General features: G+C 58.7%; 1 protein-coding gene across 1 annotated transcript; it reads right to left on the bottom strand.

Annotated features, from left to right (window-relative positions):
- Positions 1–994: 994 nt before the first annotated feature.
- NLRP6 (NLR family pyrin domain containing 6) lies at positions 995–13097 on the bottom strand (the record flags this gene model as incomplete). Its single annotated transcript, XM_082845058.1, is given in 15 exon segments — positions 995–1133; positions 1555–1622; positions 1626–1716; positions 1718–1741; positions 1820–1845; positions 1849–1972; positions 3013–3102; positions 3967–4127; positions 4131–4507; positions 4510–4617; positions 4620–4859; positions 4862–5771; positions 6245–6551; positions 8851–8957; positions 13083–13097. Coding segments are annotated over 15 exon segments (2787 nt in total).
- Positions 13098–15327: the final 2230 nt, after the last annotated feature.

The following is a 15327-nucleotide window of genomic DNA, read 5'->3' on the forward strand; positions in this document are numbered from 1 at the left end:
CTGACTGGGGTCCCAGAAGCTGGCCAAGTCCAGCAGGGTTGAGCAGAGAAGACTTCAGGATTCGGGGGCTGTCAGTCGCCGGCCCTGCCCATGGAGGGCAAGCCTCACGTCAGAGCTTCCTGCATCAGGGTGTTCCCCTGAGCTCACCCAGGAAACGGGGGCTACAACCCTGTCCCACTGAGATGGGCTGGGGACCAAAGGAAAGAGTATGAACACCTGTTAGGATGCCTGGCTAAGGGCAACAGAAACCGACAAAAACAAATCCCAAGGAGAATTTATCATCAGTGCACGGGGGCGCTGCCCACCACATGCGCCATCACAGCTCCCATCCGGAGCAGGGGCTACTGCTCCTGTCCACTCTCCTCTGGCCTGTTCCTGAAGTCCTCAGACAGCGAGTGGACACCTCTGGGCTCAGACCACACAGCCTCAGGAATGGCTTCACTCCTAATGCTGAGACCCAAATTCCTGAGGAGGGACGGTGACCCACCTACCTTCAGCGACGGGTCAGCCCCTGCTTGATGCCCTATGGCTGGAGCCGAGTAGCGGGCTCTGGGTGCCCATACTGTGCATGGGCACAGGATCAGCAAATGGGTCATCCTGCACCAGGTAAAGGCCAACACACTGTAGGTCCTCAGTTCCCGGGGGCGCTCAGCGTCACCCTTGTTGCTGAGGGGCGCCTGCAATGGGAGGGCTGGAGGGTCCCAGGAGAGGAACGTGGGTGGGGCAGCAGTGGGGTTAGGGGAGGGCAGTGGGGTTAGGGGAGGGGACCCCCTCCTCCTGGTGGGGAGGACAGAGACATACCTGTCCCCAGGGTGTGGGGAGGTCTCGGGGGCTGTCCAGGAGCAGGTAAGGGGCTGTGTCTCTCTGGGTCTCCCACCTGCCTGTCCAGGGCCCCTCAGGCTCAAGAGTTGCCCACAGCAGAGAACACCAACCTCTCGCCCTTGGAGTGGGGAGGGCTACTCCATAGGGCTGACTAGAGCCCTCCCCCAGGGCCTCAGGGGTCACTGCCGAGCCCTTTGTGAGGCTGGGGGTCGCTGTCCAATGCTGGGTGTGTGACGGCCAGTCCCGCCTTTGCTGTCCCCACGGCCCGCCGCTCCTGCAGTGACCGCTCGCTCAGCTCCACGGACGTTAGACTGTAGCCGTGTGCAGAGGACGGAAGTGGAGCTGGTGGGGGAAGGAGGCCAGGGCTCGGGGAGGCAGCGACGGGGAGCTGTTGACCTGGGTTATGCCAAAGGCACACAGGGACGGGAGGCAGCCACTAAGGGGGCTGTCAGAGGCTGGGGGAGCGGGTAGGGCCTAGGGGCCAGAGCCTTCAGGGGAGTGAAAGCGTGCCGGTCCAGACTGTGGCCATGTGCACCAGACACTAGATGGACATTTGGTCTGGCGGAGTGGTTGAAGTCCAGGGCTGGGGCCAGGGATTTAGGGGGTGGGTCTCCAGGGGCTGAGTTTCAGCAGGGTCCCTCGGGAGGGCCCTGGGCGGGACTCCTCTGTGAGGTCTGGGGGAAGCCCCTGGCGCCCACCCCAAGCCAGGGTGGAGAGGCTGTGTTCCCGCACCTTTCCCGGCGCTGCCCCCATCTGAGGCTTTGCAGGCGGCACCCTGGGAGCTGCAGGACGGCACACAATTAGGTCGTCATAGTCCCCGACAGCTGGCAGCCACTGAGGTCCAGGGTAGTCAGCGCTGGGCTCTGCTGGAGCGGCCAAACACATACTGGGAGCCTCCTGGAGGCCCAGCTGCTGCACCCTAGCGGGCAGTGCTGACCGCAGGAGCTGCTATGGGAGCCCCCGTCTCCCCCTTGGTCCCTTCCAGGCCGGCCCTCACCTGAGTGTCTGCAGCCGGCACTGGGGTCAGGCCAGGCCCTCACTCAGCTCATGCAGGCCGGCCTCGCTGAGCCAGCTGTGGAAGAGGCCCAGCTCCGTCAGGGCCTCAGAGAGGTCTCTGCAGACCAAGTCGGGCAGTTTGCAGTGGGACAGCCTGTGGTCAGGAGGTACATGGGTCCCCAGCCGTGCAAGCTGCCCACTCCCTGGGGGCTGAGGTTCAGTCTGCAGACGTGCTGGCTGCACACCTGCCTCCCTGGGCCCCACAGAGCTTCTCCTGCCCTTTGTCACCATGTGTGTCCCTGCTGGACTGCACTCCCCTCTTCCCTCAGGGCATTCTCCACCAGCTTCTGGATGAGCCAATAAGAGACCTTGTTCTTAATATGTCTAACTCCATATAGTCACCCACCAAGTGCAGGTGGGCTGAGCTCATTTAGTTAGCTGGGCATTATAAACAATGCTGCGAGGAACATCTTCACGCACTTAGCCGGGCAGCAGAACTAATGGGCCAAGTGAGCTGATCACTGTTTCGGCTCCTACGTTTATGCCAAGTTAAGTTACCCTGTGTCACCACTGACACAGGACTGTGCCTATTTCACCACATGCCCCTTCGGTACTAGTTCCTACAGCCTTTCTTACTTTCTGCTTACTTGGTGGTGGTGAACAGTCATTGGAAAGATTATGTACTAAGTACTGCCTCATTAATTCTCACATCAACCTTCTGAGGTGGAAGCTACTGGCTCCATTTCCCAGGGGAGAAAACTGAAGCTCAGACTGCGGACAGGCCTCAGAGCCCGCGCCCTGAACGCCTTCCATATCTGCTTGTAAGAATCCAGAGGGACCGCCCAGCAGTTCACAATAGCACTGAGCAGCCTTCCTTGGGGAGGGAAATACAGTCTGGCCTTCTTTATCCCTCCCCCAGGATGCTCAGCTGGACTCTGCTTCCCACTCAGACTGGGGCCAAGCCCTCTGTCCTAACTAGCACCTAAGCTGGTGCTGGAGCCCTGCCCCCATCCCCTCTTCCCTCCTCTGTCCTGTGTGGGCAGAGCCTGTCGACCCCAGCAAGGGACACCAGAGGCCACAGGTTCTCAGCCTGTCCTCTCAGCCATCCCCAGACAGGGCCACACCTCTGTCCCTGCCCAGGGTGTCCTGCTCTGCATCCCTTCCAGGGGAAGGGCTGGGGGCATGTTCACTCACATCAGGGTGTTCAGACCACACTGTCGGTCGGTCCACTCACAGAGTGGATGCAGTGGGGAGCCCAGGAGTTTTCTCACGGTGGTTCGAGAGCTACTAAGAGAGAAAGGAAGGTGAAGGCCCCAGCCCCTTCCAATCCCTCACTCCCACAAAGGACTCCTTCCTATGGTCCTGAGGTATTGGAGCTGCTTCTGCCCTCACCCACAAGCTGGGCCAGGACCCTCCTCCCTCTTCATCCCAAGCCCAGAGTGAAACCACTCAACTGTGACCACAAGTACCTCCCCACTGAAGCTGTCTATGTGAGTCCCATGGAGGCATGTCACCTGCACACACCAGGTAGGCCTGTCCTTGCACCTGCAGTGGGCAGCCCCAGCCCCTGTCAACGTCCTGACATTCATTCTCCCAACAGATGCTGAGCACCTGAGTCAGGTGCTGGGTTGGAATTAACTGCACAGAAACAACGGCACGAGCTTTGCCCCTGGAGGAGCAGAGGGTCTGGTGGAGGAGATGGGCACGGGCAGATGTCATGGCATACGGTGGTCAGTGGGGCATTTCTGAGGCCAAAATGGTCTCAGGCCAGCTGGGATGGCTTGGAGAGGCTTTGAGGATAGGCAGTGAACAGTATTCTGGGTGGAGGGAACAGTAGAAGCAAAGGCTCAGGGCACAGAGGGCGTGGTATACGCCAGGACTTATGAGAAGGCATCGTGGTGGGTGGGGGGCTGCTGGGAGGGTTGCCTCGGATGTGGGTGCTGAGGTGCGGGACATGGTGAGGACACCCTGGGAGCTGCCTTGCAAGGAGGTGGGAAAACCAGCCTGAAGTCGTGCCTCTCCTCTGGGGAGCAGGCGTCAGGTCTGGACACACTCCCCAGGCCCAGATGGACACTTCAGTGCATAAGATGCACATATGCCGCACACAGAGGGCCTGCAGAAGAGGGCCGCCCTGCTCTGGGGACTCACGAGCTGCCTCCCAGGTTGCCCTGTAGCCACTTCATCAGGCTCTTCTTTTTCTTCTCCTGGGCAGTGGCCAGTCTGCAGCTAACCAGCTGCAGGGCCTGCCCCGCCGGGCAGCACAGCACGCAGTAGCTCGGGACGGCCAGGTCCATTCTGCTGAAGTGCACTCACTCCAGTGCCAGCTCAGGAAGGCCGCGCAAGGCCTGGTGCACAAGGGCGCCCTCCTGCGTCTCGTACCGGCAGTACAGCAGCTCCAGCAGGTCGCTGAGCTCTTCGCCCTCCTCCTCCTCTGACTCCCCAGCGCCCCGGAGCGCTTGGGTCCCCTCGGTCCCCTCTGGTGCCACCCTAGGGCAGCCCTGGCCCTGATCCTGCACCCACCTCAGGACATCCTGCTTCCCGCGCTCTGAAACCGCGCAGCTGAAGTGGTGCTCGATGTCGCGCATCCTCTCTGTGTTCAGTAGCCCGAAAAGGAAGCGCGTAGTGAGCGCGAGGTGGCCACGCAGCTCCGGGTGCCCCCGCAGAAGTGCCCCTACGCCGCCAGCAGGTGTCTGGGGAGCCCTTCGTCCTCCAGCAGGTAGGACAGCACGGCTAAGAATTCCTGGAACGTCTGGTCGAGGAACCGGTAGGTGACCTCGGTTTCCAGCACGCCTGTCACATCTTCTTGCTGAGAAACTGCGCCTGGACTTTGGAGCCGCAAAGCTCCAGTCGTTCCAGGTCCTTCTCAGAGACCTGCGCCCTGCCCCCGAGGACGCCTTCGCAGGCCAGGCGGCACAGCTTGTGCAGCTCTTCCTGCAGGCGGGGTCGGTCGGCCGCGGGCGCCGAGCTCAGGACGCTGCCGATGAAAAGCAGGTACACGGACGTGGTGGTCTTGGAGGTGCGCGACAGGTCAGGACCTGGAGCAGCTGGCGCAGAACGGGGCACACGGTCCAGCACACGGCGAAGCACAGCGAGAACAGCGTCTCATTCTCCTTCGCGCAGCGGCAGGCACGCTCCGCCCTCCACTCGTCCCGGAAGAACCTGTAGAAGTACTTCTTCTTGTCCTTGTCGGAGGGGCCGCGCACCTCGGCGCGCTGCGGGGAGCACAGGCGGCTCTGCAGCCTCCCGGGGGCGGCGGCGCGCGCGGTCACCAGCACGCGGGCCGTGGGCAGCAGCGCCTTGCTCGGCAGGCCGCCCAGCATCCGCGCGCCGCTCGCGGCCTCAAGGGGGTCTGTGCAGGGCGCGGCCTCGGCGGGCCCTGGCGCCGGCAATTCGTTCACGCCGTCCAGAATGGACAGCAGCCGCGTGGACTGCGCTAGCATCTGCCGCACCGGCGCGTTGCGGTCGGGATACTGGTCCAGGGTCAGGTCGGCCAGGCTGCACGTGCGCGGTCGCTCCAGCACCTCGCGGCAAGACACAAAGAAGGCGAAGTCCACCTGGCCGTGGTACACCTTGCCCGCCGCCCAGTCGTACAGGATTTTCCTGGCCGCCATGGTCTTGCCGATGCCCGCCGGGCCCTGCAGCACCACGGTCGGCGGTCTCTGGCCCTCCCCGTCGTGGCCGAGCAGGCGGTTGAAGGTGTGGGTGTCGGATCGCCGAGCGCGCTCCGGCTCCGGCTCTTCCGCGGGCCCCGGAGCCTCGTGCTCCAGGGCAGCGCTATCGGGCGCGATGAGCAGTTTGGTGAAGCGCTCGCTCATCTTCACGGAGCGAGCGTCCCTCTCCTTCACCTTGGCGTGCTGCCGCAGCACGTGCTCTCGGTATTTCTTCTTGTACTCTTGGGGGCAGGGAAGGGCCGGACAGAGGAGAGGGGAACAGGGGGTCGAGGAGGAGGCGGGCTGTGTCAGCCGACTCTCAGGGGCCTGTTTCCCTCCCCGCCGGGCTCAGACCTCAGTTTCCCCTGTTGCGCCACAGTCCCCCTCCCATCCGCGCTCCTCCCTGGGACCAGCTGTCAGGAACCTCCGAGTGACTTCGAGGACACTCGTACTCCAAACCCAGGGCTCAAGGCCCGGAAAGCTCGGGGCCTGCGCCTCCCGCCGAGAGAGACCTATCGGACGCGGAGAGCAGCGCCTAGGAGCTGAGGCCGAGCCCTGGAAGGGAGGACTGCGGTGAGGCCCCGCCGACTGTGCGGTGCGGGGAGGGGCGCAATCAGGGGTCGGGGCCACCCGCAGGATCGGAGCCCTGGGGCCCGCGAACTTGTGGACGAAGTGCGCCCAGGCCGGAAGAGCTCCGGGGCTTTTCTGGGGAAGTGGAAGGATGGAGGCCTGTGGCCAGGACTCTGCCCAGGCGGGAGGGAACGGAGGGCGGGGACCCTGGCGAGGCCCATCCCGCGCTCACTCCGCAGCCGCTGCTCCTTGAGCAGCGTCGCCACATCACGCACGCCCGCCCTCTTCAGGGTCTTTCGCGCCGCGTCCAGCGCGCGCTCCGGCCCGTCGAAATGGATCAGGTGCTCCGCGAGGTCCACGGCGTCCGTGCCCTCCAGCCGCCCCCACGGTTTGAGGCGGCCGTGCAGCGGCGCGTCCCGCAGCTTGTGGCGGAAGCGCTTCAACCGCTCCTGGCTTAGGTCTTCAAGCGCAGCCAGGAGCACCTCCCGGGCGGCGGCAGCGCGGGCCTCCGTGCTGAGGGCGGGCGCACGGGGTTAGCACGCATGCCGTGCCCCGGTGACCCCGGCCCCTCCCCGCCGCTCCGGACCCCAGCCCCGGGCTCCCACTAGCGGCAGGGGCTTAGACGCGGCCCCCATCTATCCAGGTGGCTCCAGGCCAACGCTCGATAGCGCTCTACCGGGAGGGTCGTCCTCTCCTCCCAGCACCCCTACGGAGGACTTCGCTCCAAGGCGTTCCAAAGCTTTGGGCGGGCACTGGCCTCCTCTGACCCCAGAGTTAGGGGGTGCCTTCCTGCTCCGCACCTACCTTTCTGCTCATTCTTTTCCACGCATCCAGGTCAAACGTCCAAGATAAGATGTCTACCAGGGCCTGTGCTCTCCCCTTTCCTCCTTTTCCCTCCTTTCCCTCCGTTCTCTTACCCAGGAGCCCGGAGCAGTTGGCCTCAGCAGGGAGCTGGACTCACCACCTGGTCCAGGCTGTGTTCCGGAATTGCCCAGGACATCCGTGCTCACTGGACCCTTTGGTGAGGCCCAGCCTGAGGGCCTTGCACCAGAGGCAGAGACTGAGCCCCTGGTGGAGGACAGACTCCACAGATGCCCTCTGGGGGGATGGAGTCCCTAGAATACTGAGGCTGGGGGACGGCGGAGGAAGGATGTGTGAAGGACACGGGGCGTGAAGCCCCAGGAAGGCAGCAGGGGGAGGTGGAGGACCCAGAGGGCTGAGGCCAGCCGCACTCACCCAGAGCGGGAGCCTCTGGCTGGTCTCCAGAGTCTGGCCCCGAGGTCTAGCACTCAGGGGCAGAGGTGGGGATCAGAGAGGCGACCCCTCCCTAGCCTGACTGGAGCCATAGCCTGGGGGCATTGTCTGGCCCCGTCCATGCCCCAGACCCAGGTGCTCTAGCTTGGCCAACACTGAGATGTCTGTCCGACAGTCACCAAGCTCCCAAACTCAGGCACCGTGGCACCTTCGCACGACCGGTGTTTAAGAGCTCTGTTCGGTGACCTTTGGTTTTCTACTGTTCCTTTATTCAGTTCACGTTCTCTAAGAACCCATGGGGTGTGGCAGCGAGGCATGGTTGTGAGAGGTAACTGCAGAGCAAGGTGGGCTGTATGGAGGAGGTGGCTGGCTCAGAACAAGACCTTAAACTTTAAGGCCTCAAGATTGGTTAAATTCTGAAGGCAGAGGTGAGCAAGGGCTTCCTAGGTAGAGGGGGCAAAGGAGGGACATGCACAGTGTCACTGGGGAAAGGAAGGCTGTCACCCGGGAGCCAGGAGAAAATGGGACAGGGAAGTGCTCTGCGGCCTCCCAAACCTGGCTTAAGCAGGCTGATGGGAAGAGCTTTGGACATGAGGCGTGTGTGTGACTGATGGGTGACCACGTGGGACCCCAGGAATGCGGGTTTCTACTGACAGTGTCTGCCTGTGTGTAATGTGGGTGTGTGTGTATGTCTGTGTCTGTTGGTGTGGCCACCCTAATACTGTGTTTGCGTAAATGTATCTATGGTAGGCTATATGATAGTCCCCAAAGATATCAGCTCCTAGTTCCTGGAACCTGTGAATGTTCCCTGAAATGTCAAAAGGGACTTTGCAGGTGTGGTTAAATTCAGGATCTTGAGATGGGGAGATTACCCTGCATAGTTATTATTGAATGTCATCACAAGTGTCATAGGATGGAGACAGAGGGCGCTTTGGCACACAGGCAGAAGGCAGTGTGACACTGAGGCAAGAGGCCAGGCTGCAGGCTTTGAGGATAGAGGAAGGGGCCACGAGGCAAAGAGCACAAGGAACACAGCCCTAGAAGCTGGAGATTCAGCTGGGAAGGAAGACATTCTCCCCTGGGGCCTCCAGAGGGAGAGCGGCTGAGCCATCACCTGGGCCTCAGCCCAGTGAAGCTGACTTTGGACTTCTGCCCTCCACGACTGTAAGAGAATACATGTGTGTTGTTTTCAGCTGCCGAGTTTGTAGTAATGGCTAAGCAGCCACAGGAAACGAACACAGTATGTCTCTGAGTGTGCATTTCTGTGAGAGTGTGTCTGCAAGAACAGGGGCTGTGGCATCATCACTGCCTTTCAGGCTCCACAGGTCACCCCTGTGTTCAGTCCTGCTTCCTTCAGGAGCCTTGAGAGCTGCCCTTGGGGAGGGAACCCAGAGTCCTGGGAGCCTCTGTTCTGCTGCCCCTTCCCCAGGAGGAAAGGGTCCACAGAGGTTCCCATTCTACCTACGAGTTTTGTTTCTATTTAAGACAGACAGTCCCCACCTCTCCCCGAGGAAGGCGCAGGGAGAAGGTGAGGAAGGCTCTGTTTATCTGCACTCACACCTCCCCCAGGGCGCCCTCCTCGCTCTTTCCTGCTGTTAAACTCCTGCTGCTGCCCTCCACATGGGCAGCCTCCCGGGCACAGAGCAGGATGGGTGACGGGAGAGCCTGAAGGACACACCGCCAGCACACTTCCTGGTGGGAAGGGCACTCTGTGCTCTTTAAAGAACGTGAACAAGTCTCTCTTGTTCCCACAGAGGCCTGAGAGGACGGAGCCATGTGCCTGCCTGGTGTGTTGGAGCAGCCCCACCTGGGCCAGGCCCAGAGCAGGGACGAGACCCTCCCTCCAGACCACAGTGTGGGCAGCGCCCAGCAAAGCAGAGGAGGGGTCAGGGTCTCCGAAGAGTTAGGGTCCTGGAGACAAGCCCTGAGCAACGTCTGGCCTCAGTTGCCAGAGCCCTGTGAGCCCTGTGTGGGGTCCCAGATGCTTCGACTTGCCCCTGACTTAGCTCCTCTGACACGCTGGGATTCTGCAGAGGGGGCTTTGCCAGGGAAAGCAGCAGCGTAGACCGCAAAAGCAGATGTTTTAGAGCTCAGCTGTGGACAGAATCTGGCCCTGCACAGCGCTGGGCCATCACGGGGCCCCTGGCCACAGCCCCATCCTGAAGACCCAGGGCGGCCCTCACTGATCCCCTCGTTGAGCCTGAGATGCTGCACAGACATTTTGCACACAGGCCGCGGCTGTTTCTCCTAAATGCACATTCACTTTTCTCTCTCCACAGTGTGAGTTCTTTTTTTTTTTTTTTTTTTTTGCGGTGCGCGGGCCTCTCACTCTTGTGGCCTCTCCCGTTGCGGAGCACAGGCTCCGGACGCACAGGCTCAGGGGCCATGGCTCACGGGCCTAGCCGCTCCGCGGCATGTGGAATCTTCCCGGACCGGGTCACGAACCCATGTCCCCTGCATCGGCAGGCGGACTCTCAACCACTGTGCCACCAGGGAAGCCCTATATATTTATTTTATATAAAACTATATATAAACATATATAAACATACACACACACTCCCCCATGGGAAACTACTTTATAACCTAGAGTACAGTGCTTATTTGCAGTTTCTTTTGCCTTTATTCTTACAGACTCCACTCATTTTTAAAAAATATTATGTATTTATTTATTGTTTGCTGTGTCTGGTCTTGGTTGCGGCGTGAGGGCTCCTCACTGCGGCGTGCCAGCTTCTCTCTAGTTGTGGCACCCAGGCTCAGCAGTTACGGCACGTGGGCTTAGTTGCCATGCGCCATGTGGGATCTTAGTTCCCCAACCAGGGATCGAATCCACATCACCTGCATTGGAAGGTGGATTCTTAACCACTGGACCACCAGGGAAGTCCCAGACTCCACTCATTTCTGAAGTTACTTAAGTCACCACCTTTCCCCCACTCCCTTCCCTGAGATTCATTCGTACATACGTAATATGGTTAGATTCTTTCATGACATACACTGTGTTAGCCCTTGGATCCCCTGACATCCCAAGTGGTATTTTTAGTTTGCAGACATTAATGTTCACTCTTTGTGCTGTAAAGTTCTATGAATTTTGACAGGTGCATAATGTTGTATATCTACGTGGTGCCCGGATCCTGGTTTCTAGTGCCATTCACCAATAAAAGGGACCAGGGTTCCTTGGCTTATTCTAGCACTGGGGCAGAAAATATACAAGGAGAGTCTGGAGCATTTTACAGTGTCAGTAAGTAAGAAAGTGTTCAAAACAAATTAAAAAAAAAACCCCAAAAAACTCAGTAATGAAAAGGGTATGCCAAAGGGACACAGAAGCCAAAAGAAAGAACTCCCAACACCAAGTCTGGAAACATTTGAGCAACAAAATGAAGTACTATTGATTATAATCCAAGGCATAAGACAAATACCCATGAGTCCATACTGATGTGTCTGTGCCCTTGATAGTCTGTGCCCTTGACATGATGTGATGAGAAGGGTGCTTTACCTCTGTGGTCGTCCTCCCAAACCCCATAACCCCAGAGAATCCTGAGAAAAACAGGAGACAAGTTCCAATAGAGGGGTACCCTATGACATACCTGAACAGTTCTCTTCAAAACCGTCCAGGTCACCAAAGACAAGGAAAGCCTGCGAAACTATCATAGCCCAGAGGAGCCTAAGGAGATGTGACGAGTGACTGTCATGTGGGGCCCTGGATAGGGTCCTGGAATAGGAAAAGGACATCAGAGGGAAACTGAGGAAATATGAATAAAGTATGGACTTTATTTACTTAATAATGATGTATCAATATTGGTTCATTGATCGTGACAAGTGTAGCATACAGTTGTATTAGTCAGGGTTCTCCAGAGAAACAGAACTAACAGGATATAGATATGGGTAGAGATTGATTATAAGGGATCGGCTCACATGGTTATGGAGGCTGAGAAGTCCTGAGAGCTGCAGCTGGAGAGCTGGACTCAGGACACCCGACCATTAGCTCCGTCCTGAGAGCCGGCAGGCTTGAAACCCTACATGAGCTGATGTTTCCGTTGAGTCTGAAGCTAAGAAAAGACCAATATCCCAGACTAAGCAGTTGGGCAGCAGTCCCTCTCACTCATGGGAGGGTCAACTTTTTGTTCTATTCAGTCCTCCGATTGGGCAAGGCTCACCCTCATTTTGGAGGGCAACCTGCTTTACCCAGTCCACCAAATGTTAATCTCCCCCAGAAACACCGTCACAGATACACCCAGAACAATGTTTGATCAAATACTGGGCATCATGGCCTAGCCAGGCTGACACATAAAATTAACCATCACACCGAGAGAACTGTGAAAATGCCCTACCGACTGGCTCCATGTTTCTCTGTGGGCACGTCCCGTATGAAGAGGGTAGAAGCTGAGTTTCAGAGGAGGGGCATGCAAAGCAGGGAGGGGGGAGGAAGGGGGCAGCCCGCCTCTCGCAGAGTCTCTACCCATGAGCTTCAGTTTCGGTAAATTCTGCAAAACCTAAGAAGTACTTAGTGGAAGTGTGTTTTTCTAGATTAAAGGAGGGGGCTGAGTTTTGCAACCTGGATGAGATTTTAATTTTTCGGAAAGTGCTCATTTAGTTTTGAATGAAGTTATGAAGCATAAAGTTTTTATATGACATGAAAATGGTTCTCAAACTTGACTGTGCATCAGAATTCCCCGGGTGGGGGAACGTCTTATAACAGATGACTGGGACCACCCTGGAGTTTCTAACTGATTTCTAACAAGTTCCCAGGTGATGCTGCTGCTGCTGGTCTAGAGACCACACTTTGAGAACCTGCGTTTTATGTGGTGAAAGTGGATTTCCAATGCGATAAAAGTAAGATGCGAATGTTTGCATTTGTGTGCATTTTTTCTGGGTCCTTGACGCTAAAGATGCCTGCTGCAGAGGGCGGCGCCACACGGTCAGTGCCTTTCTTCAAGAGCTTCTGTGGTTCCGAGTGTGGACACAGGGTGGTGCCATGTGTCCACAGTGTCCACCCCAGACCTTCCAGGTGGCCTCGCAGCTTTGCAGGGGAGGGTGTGCATGGTGGCTGGTCTACCCCCCATCCCCGCCTCTCCCCACCCATGGGCAGCAGGGACAGGTCTAGGGTCTAGATCTAGATCAGAGCTGGATCCATAGATACGTGCTGAGGATGAAGGAGGGACACTTCTGTCCACCAGAGCCCTGGAGAGCTCTTGCTAACCCTAGCCTGTCCAGGACAGGCCAGAATAGGCCTGGCTGGCCCCAAGCCCTGTTCCCTCTCCATGGCTCAGTTTGTCCAGCTGTTACAGGGGGCCCTCGTCCCCACCCTGCACCCCCAGGGCCTTTCACTACCTTATTCAATGTGACCGCCACTTGGCCACCACTGCTTTCTCCATGGGGCACATCGTTTTCTTTCCAGGAAAAGGCAGACCCCAGTGGAGAAGGCTGGTCCAGTACACAGGGCTGCACTCTGGTTGGGGGGGTGGTCAGCACGGCTGTGGGCATGAGGGAGAGGCTGGGCCAGGCTTCCCACCCCTGGCAGCCTGGGTGTGGGTGCGGGCAGCAGGGATCTGCAGAGTTTGGTTCTGGGGACTAAAAACCTGGTTGGGGTGTGGCCTGAAGCGGACTGCCATGGGTGGTAGGAGCCCCAGAAGCTGCATGAATGGGAGGCGAGCAGGGCAGGTTTGCGCTTGGAAAGGTTGGTGGGAGGGAGGTGGACGTGAAGGGGCTGGAGCTGGTGTGGCTAGGTTGAGCACAGGCCTGCGAAGTCTCTCTCCCCTGGAGGGCGGCCCCCAGCTCCCCGGTCCTGGTGCTCACCCAGGCCTCACCCATCAGCGCTGGGCTGGCCAGGGCCTTGCTTGCTAGACTGGGGCTGACACCCCGGAGCACAGTGGGCACTCTGCTGCCCAACCCCCGCCTACACGCCCACCCCACTCACGCCGGGATGGGTGGAGAAGGAGGCCTGCCTCAGAACCAGGCCTGCGTGAGGGGGGCGGGAGGTCTTATCTGTGAAAGAAGAAACACCGCAGGCCGGGTGACTGACCCTCTGATCCACAGCCTTATCCCCAACTGGACCCCAAAGCTATAATTAAAGGTTCAGGCGGAAGGGATTATTCGAGAGGAGCAGGAGAGCCCCCCACAGCCTGAGGCTGGCACCGAGGCCCAGCGTGGCTGAATTAACATTCAGGACACACTCCCACCTCTGGCCTCCCAGGACTTGGCTCCTTCCTGGGAAACCAAGTCACAGGAAGACGGTCAGGCTGGGGCCCTGGAAGGCGGGGCTGGGAGCCCAGAAGCGAGTCCCGCATTTAGAACAAGCGTGGTTTCTAGGGAAGGGCAAGGTAAGATGGTGTTCCTTGCGGAATGTAGTCACATCACCGATTTGCCAGCAGGCTGACTCGGGTGTGATCATCCTTCGTGAGGATGGAGACTGTGGCTGAGCCTGGGGGCTTTCACCGATAACCTCTTAGTCATTCTGACGGTGGAGTGTGATCCCGCAGTCTCCTGTCATGTCTGATTCAACTCTGCATTCCTCCAGTCTAACCCAATGCCTGGCATAGAGCCCCGGCTCCACTCAGCCTCCTAGCTGCCCACCTGTCCATCCGTCCATCCATCCATCCATCCAACATTGAAAACCTGATCTAGGCCCCAAAGACTCCGTGGTGAACACACCAGTCCCCGACCTCGTGGGGCTGACACGCCGGCTAAAACAAGACACGTCTGAGGAGACATCGTTTGATCAGGGCCTGCATGACCTGAAAACACATGAAAACATGAGGGAAGGGCTCCCAGGCTAAGGCACCAGCATCGGGTGGAGAGGGGCCACAGCAGGGATTGGGCCTGGAGGCTGCTGGTCTGAGGCCCCTTCTCTCCCAGTTCCAAGCAGGTCTCCTTCTGCCAAGCCCTGTGACAGGAGTGGACAGCTGAGGCTGCCTCCCTGAGCTATAAAAAGCCCCAACAAGCAAGTGAGCAGAGGCCACGCCAAGCACACACCGGGACTTCACTAGGCTAGGGAGGAGCTCAGCCCCGCAAGCATGCTGAGGTTGGCTCCCGCCGTCAGGCTGCTGAAAGCACCCCTGGGGGGCTGGGTGGTCCCCAAGGCACACATCTCTGACAAGCCGGCCAGAACACCCACTTCTCCAACGGTAGGTCCCGCCAAGGCAGTGGGGCATGGGGGGCGGGGGGGGGGGTGGCGGTGGCCTGACCTGGGCAGGGGGAGTGGGCAGTCCTGAGATGTTCTCAGGATGAGGTGGGTTTGGGGCAGGACACAGAGGGGAGAGGGGTGTCCTCTCAGGCCTGCATGTAGAGGGGATCCTGGTGCTAGGTCTCATTCCCTTGGCTGGAACAGTGTCCCAAGTCCAAGAAAGGGGTCCCTGCAGCCATCACCTGCAGGCCAGACTCCCAAGGCAGCCTGCAGTCAGTTGGGGGGTGGGAGGCTCTCTGTTCTCAGGCCCCTACTTGCCGTCTGGCAAACAGTGGTGCTGACAGCTGGGCTTGGAGGGCGCTCAGTGCATCTCGTTTACAACCCGTTAAAGGGGAAGAGTGGGCTGGTTAGAGGGTCTGTGAGAGTACAGGTGAAAATGCAAACCTGTGACCCTGGAGCTCCAGGAGAGTCAACAACTATCTCTATTTTAAGCATAAACAAACCAAGGTCTAGAAGGTCATCTGCCCAAGGTCATAGGACTAGGACTGAACACGTTTCCTGTTCTGGAAACGTCGCTCTGAAACCTCTGGGAGTGAAAGTCTAAAGGAAGGATTGGTCTCCAACCTGGTGTCTGATTCACTTGGGGGAGGGGTGGGGCGACTGGTCCAGGCTGTTTCAGGAAGAAACAATGAAGGGGAAATATAGCTAGTGCTTCAGAGCCTGGCTCTGAGGGTGCAGTCACTGAGAAAGAACACAGGGTGGCGGGTGGGACGGCCTCTGAACACATGTATGCATGTGTACGCGCGCACACACACACACAGGGAATCCCACCCAGGCTTTCAAACAGGACCGCCACTCAGCAACTTAACACATGCCTGACACGCAGTCCGCAGGTGACCGGAAGGGAGGGTGCATGTA

The sequence above is a fragment of the Leucopleurus acutus genome, assembly GCF_964270905.1.
Source record: "Leucopleurus acutus genome assembly, chromosome: 8".
Taxonomy (NCBI): domain Eukaryota; kingdom Metazoa; phylum Chordata; class Mammalia; order Artiodactyla; family Delphinidae; genus Leucopleurus; species Leucopleurus acutus.